We start from the raw sequence: 9,126 nt of genomic DNA, 5'->3' as shown, positions 1-9,126 counted from the left end.
GATGGCCTGCCTACTTGGTAGGAAATGTTAGATTTTGTACATAAAATATTTCAAGAGCAGTATTTTGTGCTAATCTTAACATTAAGTTTCCCCACTCCGCTCTTAAGTCTTAATTAATATCTACACTAGTCTTGATCAGTCAAGTTTAGACATTTGAAGAAGAAAATCAAGAACAAAGTTTTCAAATCATGTCGATGAGTCCATAAATACAGAAAAATGCAGGCTTATAAATTATGATTAGGTGAGAGCATTCTACAATTTGTAGTCAATACATATAAACTGAATTATATATACAGATAATGATAATTGATAACAAAATTTCTCATAAGACCTTAGATAAAGCTTTCTTAGGGTGACGTGAAGTTGCTTTGTACACGATCAAACATCCCCCATGTAAAAGGTGGGGTGTTCTTTCATGATCTAGGGAGAAAGGGGGGGGGGGGGGGGGGGGTGGGTGGTGTGGTGGGTGTGGTTACAAAATAATATGGATAGATGTACTTCTATGATGTAACCCTCAAAGGATGGTAGGATCTTTGTATCTCTTGAAAATGTTTTCAATATCTGCCATCACTTCTAGTGGCAAAGGCCGTTCGGTTGTCAGAAAAGCATCTACATCTTCCTTTAGTTGTTCGACAGAGGTTGCACCAATGATTGAACTTGTCATAAATGGCCGGTCTCGCACAAAACCTAGTGCAAGCTGAACTGGAGTAAGGCCATGCTTCTTGGCCAACTCAAGATATTTTATTGTTGCTTCCTGGAATTCACATGTAATATCAAGACCAGCATTCAATTGGCTGTGACAATAAGTTTTTTTAAGGATCTAAATTTGAAAGTTAACGTAACTAATCATGCAAAAGACAGCAAGAACTTATGACAACTTATAATTGAGAACTGGAGTAAGGCCATGCTTCTTGGCCAACTCAAGATATTTTATTGTTGCTTCCTGGAATTCACATGTAATATCAAGACCAGCATTCAACTGGCTGTGACAATAAATTTTTTAAAGGATCTAAATTTGAAAGTTAATGTAACTAATCATGCAAAAGACAGCAAGAACTTATGACAACTTGTAATTGAGAAATTTTCCTTTTGTTGGAGGAGAACACAATTCAGCTCTCTACCACCGCTCTAAAAACAGGCCCGCGGGCTGTGATGTTGAATGCCATAAAAGAGTTGAGCGTGTCTTCCTCATCACCAATTAGTTTTGAGGTGGAGTAGCACAACCCATGGTCCAACACTTGTCATCAATTTTCATTTGAAAAAATACAAAATAAAATTAAACTAAAGTGCTGCCATGTAAATGCAACATTAGGTGACATATTGAAGAGATATAACTGCATAAATTTAGTTCACACTTTCTGATAAAAATATGAATAATTTTCTACAAATAACAAGTAAATTTCATTTTCTGTGCTTGTTGTTTGGTCTGAATATGAAAATCAGAGTGTTATTACCATGTTCTATGCGATATCCATCTCTACCACATGTAACAAAAGAATGATTAACATACCCTGGCAACAGATTTGTTATATCTTTCCATGTAGCCGGGGAAGAGGTTTAGTCTTCCTTTTCTTGCTGCTTCTGAATTGGTATCTATATATTTCCCCGAAAGCGATCCACCACCCAGCGGAGAATAAGCCAGTAAACCAATGTTACAATTGTTTGGGTGGCAAACTTCGACAAGATCAACTACAGAAAATCAAGTGGACAAACAAACTCCACAGTTAAGAGGCTGACATAAGCAAATCTGGAGTGAAATTATATCTGTGCTAAAAATTCCCAATATATTTCACAACTGAATATATCTGTGCTAAAAATTCCCACAGATTGAGATATTTCCTTTTTTTTACCTCATCTGAAAACTGGCTTACAGTTTGGTTAAGACTTAAGAATTTTAACCCTTTCAATCAACAGTTTGAGCTCATGTTAGTCCCTTAATTTACGCCATTATGGACATGAATGCAAGACTAATGAAGAGTACTCTAGGAGAAATAGAGGAATTAATGCAATCTGGATTAGAATATGATATCTAACACACTTCTAGAATGACTACTTTAGTAATGTGGCCTGATGGCTTTGTCTTCAAGGCATAACAAGTACATATTTTTATTCTTGGTATAACAATTTAAAGATATATATCAACTAAGAGTAACTGTTAAAGCTTTTTTGACCCTTAAATTTTGGATTTTTTTTTTTTTTCATTTTGGTTCCTTAAGTTTGAGATTTTTCCTTTTGGTCCACCAAGTTTGATTCCATTTTCTAAATGGTCCTTTCATCCCTCCATCCATCTCCATGATTGATATGGCTTTTAAGTGCCAATAAACAATGTTGTTTTTCTTTTCCTTTCTCTCTAACAGCCATATTAGTCAGACATGGATGAAATGACCCTTTCAAAAATGGAATCAAGCTTGGTGGACAAAAATGAAATCAAATTTAAGAGGCCAAGATGAAACAACCCCAAACTTTTAAGGGTCAAAAGTGTAATTTAGTTTTGTAAAAATAGTGTAAGAAAAGATGCTGACTTTCAAAACGACATCTAACTAGCAGACTGTAGCTGTTCTGGATACTGACAATCTTCGGAAGTCCCTCAACTTTTGCTGCATAAATGAACTCCATTACTCCATATGAAGTCTCATTAGAAACACCAATGTAGCGTACCTAAATAGGTTCAAAGCATACCATATCACATCAGATAGATAATTGCAGTAACCTACACAAGCACATAAGCAGCAGGAGAATTATTCAAGAAGGGGGATACTCCATTTATTTGAAAATATATATATATATATATATATAAATATATATTTATATTCTGAGCTTTTTAAAGTTCATTGTTCTTCAATAAGCATGCACATTAGAAAACTAATCATAAACAATAATCGTACTATTAGTACACTAATCATAACAAGCAAAGGGAAGAGCAGTATAATGAAAACATACTATTTATCCAATGCTACTACACAATATATGCAGAGAATTATAGTTGTTTGGTATATAGCCAACCATCTCATTTAGCAGGACAGTAAACATAACTATAAAGCCTGAGTGACAAGTTATCTTGATTAAAGTTGTTACCTTTCCTTCATCAATAAGCTCTTGAAAAGCCTTCAGTTGCTCCACAAATGGCACACTTGGCCTCCATTTTGAAGGATCATAAAAGAACTCACCAAACAATGGCACATAACGATCAGGCCTGGATTAAAACAGAATGCTTTAAATTTAGAAACCACAACCTAAACCATTTTAAATTTTTTTTCTGAAAAGCAAACATTAGGCATAATATTACTGCTCCACATTTAATCCACCGAAGGAGAAGGCATTAATATAAGGAACAGGTCCAGGTCCTAACAAAGAGATGATTCAAAATCTAAGCACAAAGAAACTTTCCAAGTCATCTATCATAATGTATATCTACTATTTATTTCCCTAAAAGGGATTTATCAGTTGTTGAGAAATTTAAATCTCTAGATTTATTGATTCTTGAGAGTTCAATAAAGACACAATAAATAGAATTCCTAAGAAGTGACATTTATGTTGTTTGGATATACTTTGAATTTGAATTTATAATGTATTTTAGATAATATTATACACACTCATTCAGTAATTAAATAATTAATAATTGGCATTATGGATACTTTTTTAAACAACAAAAAAGTGGAAAAAAAAAAAAAAACCCTTGAATATTAATAAATATCTTATTTGGATTAAAAAAAAATACTTTCTAAAATTAATTGCACAAAGTAAGTTTTAAGGAAAAAGAACAGACAAAATTACATTCTGAATTTTTCCAATCTTACACTTTACAACCTCGTGCATTAGAGTAAAGTGAAAACATTAACCTTTACATTAACATTTACAAAATTAAATAACTGTGCAACAAGCGTGACACAATTTGGAAACCCTAAGGCTTTAAATGCTCACTCAATTCCTCTTCAGGATAAAAAAACACACACAAACCAGCATATTCCTCACATTTTCAATCAATATCTTATTTTTTACTTTACTAGTTTGGGTGTGCTTTTTGTTCTGAAGAGTGTCTAATTGAACATTTAAGGTCTTAAGATTCCCAAATTCTGTCACATGTGCAGCACACGTATATAATTTCATAAATGGCAAAGGAAAGGCTAACAATTTCACTTTAGTCCAATGCATGAGGAGGTGGAGTGTAACACATAAAATTTATACAGGTAAAGTCAATTAAACATATGTATAGTGAGGTAAAGTGTATTTTTATTTTCCCATAAAAAAAAATGCTATAACTTGTCCAAAATGAGGCTCAGAGTTGAAGGGAAGAAAAGAAGCAATGGAATGATACACCTTCACAAACTATTTCCCAGCCATCCATGTGAGCAGCTATGTCAATTAAAATGTGTGATACCAATAATTTGGGCTAAACCAATTGTTCTTTGCCATGTCAAAAATTAAAAATATTCATCAAAGGAACATTAAATGGACTGAAGCTGAAACAGACCATATATTTCCCTCAAGTCTCCATCTGTATCAACTTTAAATGATATTTTTTTTCATACATGCTCTGAAGGAAAGAGAAAATTTGGTAACACATCTATTGGATTTGAGATTTGAGAAATCATAATATAGACTTATTGAAGATGCTGCAAGGTAGAACAAAGTTTCCATTTACACCATCTAATCTAATACAGTGAACTGATTGGAAAATTTGATTGAATAGATGGTGTTTGATATAAAACATTGCTCAAAAAACTAAAAACTAAAAAAAAGTTCTGAAAATGCAAAGATTCCTGAATAACTTGCAGTTATATATTAAAGCATGTACAGATTACATACATAACTCGAAAAATCACGAACCCGAAGTTTTTGCACAATCGGTTAGGTTACTCACTTATGAAGCGAAGGCTATTAGTTTGAATCTTTCCTTCCCCCACTTATACAAATAATAATAATAAAAAAAATTAAAAAATTAAAAAAAAAAAAATCATAACAAAAATATTGTTGTTCACACTTCTATGTTCCAAGGGAAACTTAACTTACCAATGAATTTGCAACAAATCAATGTAATCAGTGCCGAGGCGTTGAAGGCTTTTCTCTACACTTTCTTTGATATTTGCAGCATCAACCCGTAAAACCTTCGCATTGTCACGTAAATAACTTGATCGTTCTGAATAACCAGAAACTTTTGTCGCCAAAATAACCTATCCATGAAATGTAAGAGCTAAAGTATTGAAATTGATAGAGCTTAATTCTTGCTTTCATGATTAACACTACTATGTCACTCCACCAAACAATGTCTAGAACTTTTATATGAACATAACATGAAGTCCTTCAGTAACTGAGATATGAATTTGAGAATAAAGTATTTAATAACAAATATGAGTGTATTTAAAAAAAACAAAGATAAAAAAGATAAAATTAATAACAAATACACCTTACATTCAGTGAGTAAATTGAAAGGGACATGCCAGCCTGTTTTTACTACTATCCCCTCATTTTATTTTCTTTTTCTTTTCAGAAGGATATGAGTAATTCACAGGTTGTATTACTTGGGATATAATAAATGAGATTTAAAAAACACGCGGGGGGTTTGGGGGAGGTAACCAAAGCTCAATGAAGGACCCTACTTTATACAGTATGAACCAATTCTAGGAGACTCCTTTTTAATCAACATGATATTGTTTATAATGAAAACGGTGAAACAATAATCAGAGAACTGCTTCAAAGTGTAATGTGCATATCCTGATCAATTTTCTTTGATTTCCTTTCATGGTGATGGTGGAATGTACCAAATTTAACAATCATGCTCATGGGAATATTTGTGTACACACTCCGTATGCATAAACTATCGCCTTCCATTCCAATAAAGTTATTATCACTTTAAAAAAAAAATCAGGCTCTACTAAAGGACGACATATGAACTTAAATTTTATTCCTTCCCCCTAGCTAAAAGGTATGTCAGGAATTTAAATAAACAGTACATATTAAGATTAAGCAAAATATATTACTTTTGAATTTCAAAAACTTACAAGACTCTAAAGATATTGAGTAGAAGTTCATCACTTATAACGCTTTCATTACGATTTATTTTTTTGGGAAAATTATGACACACACCCAACCCTTTCAAGAAATGACACTCTCCCCCTTATGTTTGTATAAATGCAACAGATAAGTTCGTGCTCTCTCACACCATGACTATTCTAACAAAATATTCCATTTAAAAAAGATTTCTACCCAACCTCAATTGGTATAATTTACAATTTTTTAAACAAATTAAAAAAAAAAAAATCACAAACTCTATCTCAGAATTAAATAGATTTTTTTTCCCCTTTTAAATGGAATACCTTGTCACGAGGTTGAGACTTTAGCCAGCTACCAATATAGAGATCAGTTTTTCCTTGGGTCTCCTTCCTTATTGGAATTGGGTACTGCAAAAACAATATTTAGAACCTCACTACCAAATACAAATACCATTTTTGCTTACTACTATTATTTTCAAAATGAAATGAAGCCTAGCCCAACAAAATGTGAGTTGTTGTTGTGAAAAAAAGAAAGAAAAAGAACTTACAGCCTCGGCAGTGTCTAAAGCATTAATGCCACGCTCAGTTGCATAGCTAAGAATTTCATGAGCTTCTTTCTCTGTATTTTGCTCTCCAAATGTCATCTGAAAAAACAAATATAGCCCACCAAAAAAACACACTTTACTAATATGCAATTTCTCACAACAACTAATTGACAAGAACTAAAATTTAAAACGTTTGTGAGAATTTTCTTACAGTTCCATAAGTGATTTCGCTAATAACGAGGTCGGAGTCCCCGACTTTGTTGTACTTCAACTCGGTCTTGTCGGCGAGTTTGGCGCAAATGCGAGTCTTGAGAGAGCTCCTCCTGGTGGTGAGCGATGTAGTTCTGAGGGGGCGGCGCGTGAGGGTATGGAGAGAGAGGCCGCGAGTGGGGCAGAGGGAAGCAGCTGGGACTGAAGTCGACGAGGCCATTGGAAATAACAATGGCCTTATCGGAAAGAATAAGGAACCGTTTGAATTTTGAGCACTGTTTGTTTATTTGAGAATTGGAGACTCTCTCTCTGGGTGTCTGTGACTGTGAGGATTGTGACCAAATGGGAAGGCTGGGCTGTTTATTTTGCATAAATAATTATCACATTCTGGGCCTCGGACAATTTTCGTTTAGGCTATTTCTGGCCTTAAAAACCGTCCTTTTGGATATACTTTCAGCCCAACATGGTAATATTAATATAATATATCATATTCAGTTTTTATTTCCAACCTGCGTTTAGATTCAAATTAAAAAAATCAGTTTATTTTACTATTTAACTTAATTTTGTGTTTTAAAAAAAAAAACTTAATTTTGCTACTATTTATAGGCATCACTGCACTTTTTGGTACTATTTATGGATTTTACTGTATTATTTCATTTTCAGCTAATTTTTACCTTTATCTACAGTACTTTCAGCAAAAAAAAATTTAGTTTCAACAAAATAAGCGGATCTCAAACAGACCCCTAATCTAGAAAAAAAAAGTTGTTTTGTTGTAAAATAAAAGAAATTGTAAGACAATGTAAAGATATAGAAAGATGAGAAAATATATTAAAACATTGGTTAAAATGTAAATTGCAACTCTAAGTTTGAGTGAAATTCATTTCAGTTTATAGATTTATAATTAAAAAAAACATTTTTAATTTTTTTCATTAGTTAATTGCATACTTAACAGCAAATTTTCAATGGAATTGGAAAAAAAATGCTTGAATTAAATAAATTTGAAACTTAATAGACTCAATTGAACAAAAGTAAAGTTATAAACTTGAAATAAATTTTAATTAAACTTAGAGAGTGCAATTTACATTTTAGCCGAAACTTTAAGTGGTGATTCATGCAATACTAGGAATTCTTTTTTCTTTTTAGAGAACTAGGATAATTGAAAAGTACATCATTCTTACAACGGAGTCGCCACTTGTGGTGGCTAATGGTCATATCAAATTATTCAAGAGTTTATATCATCCAAAACATGTGATTACAAAGAAAAAATATCCAAGAGCATGGTGAAATCCTTTTCTAGACATGCATACATTGGTTATTGAAAGAGATGATGAATATATGTGTGATGTGTGACAAACCCTAATTCTAAGAGCATGTGAACTTGTTGATGCAATAGAAAAAATCCTTATCATGCAAAAACTAAGAACAACCTAAATCTAACATGCTAATCAAGCAAGAACATGTAAAAAACCTAGAAACTAAACATGGATGAATCTAGATACCTAAGACATAAAATTAAAGAGGAGGTTTAGGAACCTTACTAGTGTGTACAACACTCCAAAGTTCTTCAAGCTAGGCATTGGCAGCTCCACGTTGAGTCTAGGATGGTCACAAGACCACCCTGACCTAGAAAAAAAAAATTATATATAAAATTTAAAGATTTTATGGATTTTTTTTTCCTTAAAAAATATTTGTAACCACCCTAAATTTTTTAAGGTCCAACATAATTAAACTTTGGACAAAACTTGGCATCAAACTTGGTTATAGATTAAGCCTACAACTCCACTCAATATATTTTTTATTGGATGTGAATTTTGTCAAATTCACCATTGGATTAGATTTTCTTTTTATATCCTCCATACTTGCAAAATTTCAAAAAGATAAAAAAATCAATAGTTATGTCATCAACTAAATTTTTAAATTTCAAGTTTTTGTAGTTTAAAATTATACATAAAAATTAAGTTTACGGATCAAATAATAAATAACATCTGATTGACATGAAATTTAACATGTGTTTTAAGAACATAAAAAATATGCAATTCAATGGTTAGATTTTCAAAATATGTACTTATGTTAATTTTTTTAGTGAGAGTTGTAGCCAAAGGCTACAACTAAGTTTATAATCAAATTTTGTCCTTAAACTTTGGTCTCCTTAACAATATTTTAGGTCCTTACAAACAAAAATAAAAAGTCCAAGAAAATTTTTATCTATCGAAAATTTTCAAAGAGATGTAACTTGCAATATTAATAATGAGATTATCATGCAAAGATTTCAAAATAAGAAAATTTATAGGAGGAAATTGTAAGACTTTGTGACTATTTGGTCAATATATGAGTTCTTTTTTTATTAAATTTTGTATAATTTAAAATTTTTAATGACCATC

The 9,126-nt window shown here is 32.0% G+C and overlaps 1 protein-coding gene across 2 annotated transcripts; it reads right to left on the bottom strand.

Annotated features, from left to right (window-relative positions):
* Window positions 1-207: 207 nt before the first annotated feature.
* LOC115949585 (protein tas) lies at window positions 208-7,098 on the bottom strand. Of its 2 annotated transcripts, none has more exons than XM_031066867.1 (8): window positions 6,747-7,098; window positions 6,539-6,634; window positions 6,315-6,398; window positions 5,011-5,171; window positions 3,076-3,193; window positions 2,523-2,658; window positions 1,511-1,689; window positions 208-754 (listed from the first exon to the last, which is right to left on the bottom strand). In XM_031066867.1, the coding sequence occupies exons 1-8, from the start codon at window positions 6,963-6,965 to the stop codon at window positions 515-517; spliced, it is 1,233 nt and encodes a 410-aa protein (XP_030922727.1). In that variant the 5' UTR covers window positions 6,966-7,098; the 3' UTR covers window positions 208-514. The 2 variants fall into 2 exon arrangements, with proteins under 2 accessions (XP_030922727.1, XP_030922726.1); XM_031066866.1 differs by lacking the exon at window positions 208-754 and adding an exon at window positions 854-943 and having other exon boundaries at window positions 6,747-7,097.
* Window positions 7,099-9,126: the final 2,028 nt, after the last annotated feature.

Source organism: Quercus lobata, chromosome 6 (genome assembly GCF_001633185.2).
Source record: "Quercus lobata isolate SW786 chromosome 6, ValleyOak3.0 Primary Assembly, whole genome shotgun sequence".
Taxonomy (NCBI): domain Eukaryota; kingdom Viridiplantae; phylum Streptophyta; class Magnoliopsida; order Fagales; family Fagaceae; genus Quercus; species Quercus lobata.
This window is presented reverse-complemented; position numbering and strand designations above follow the sequence as displayed.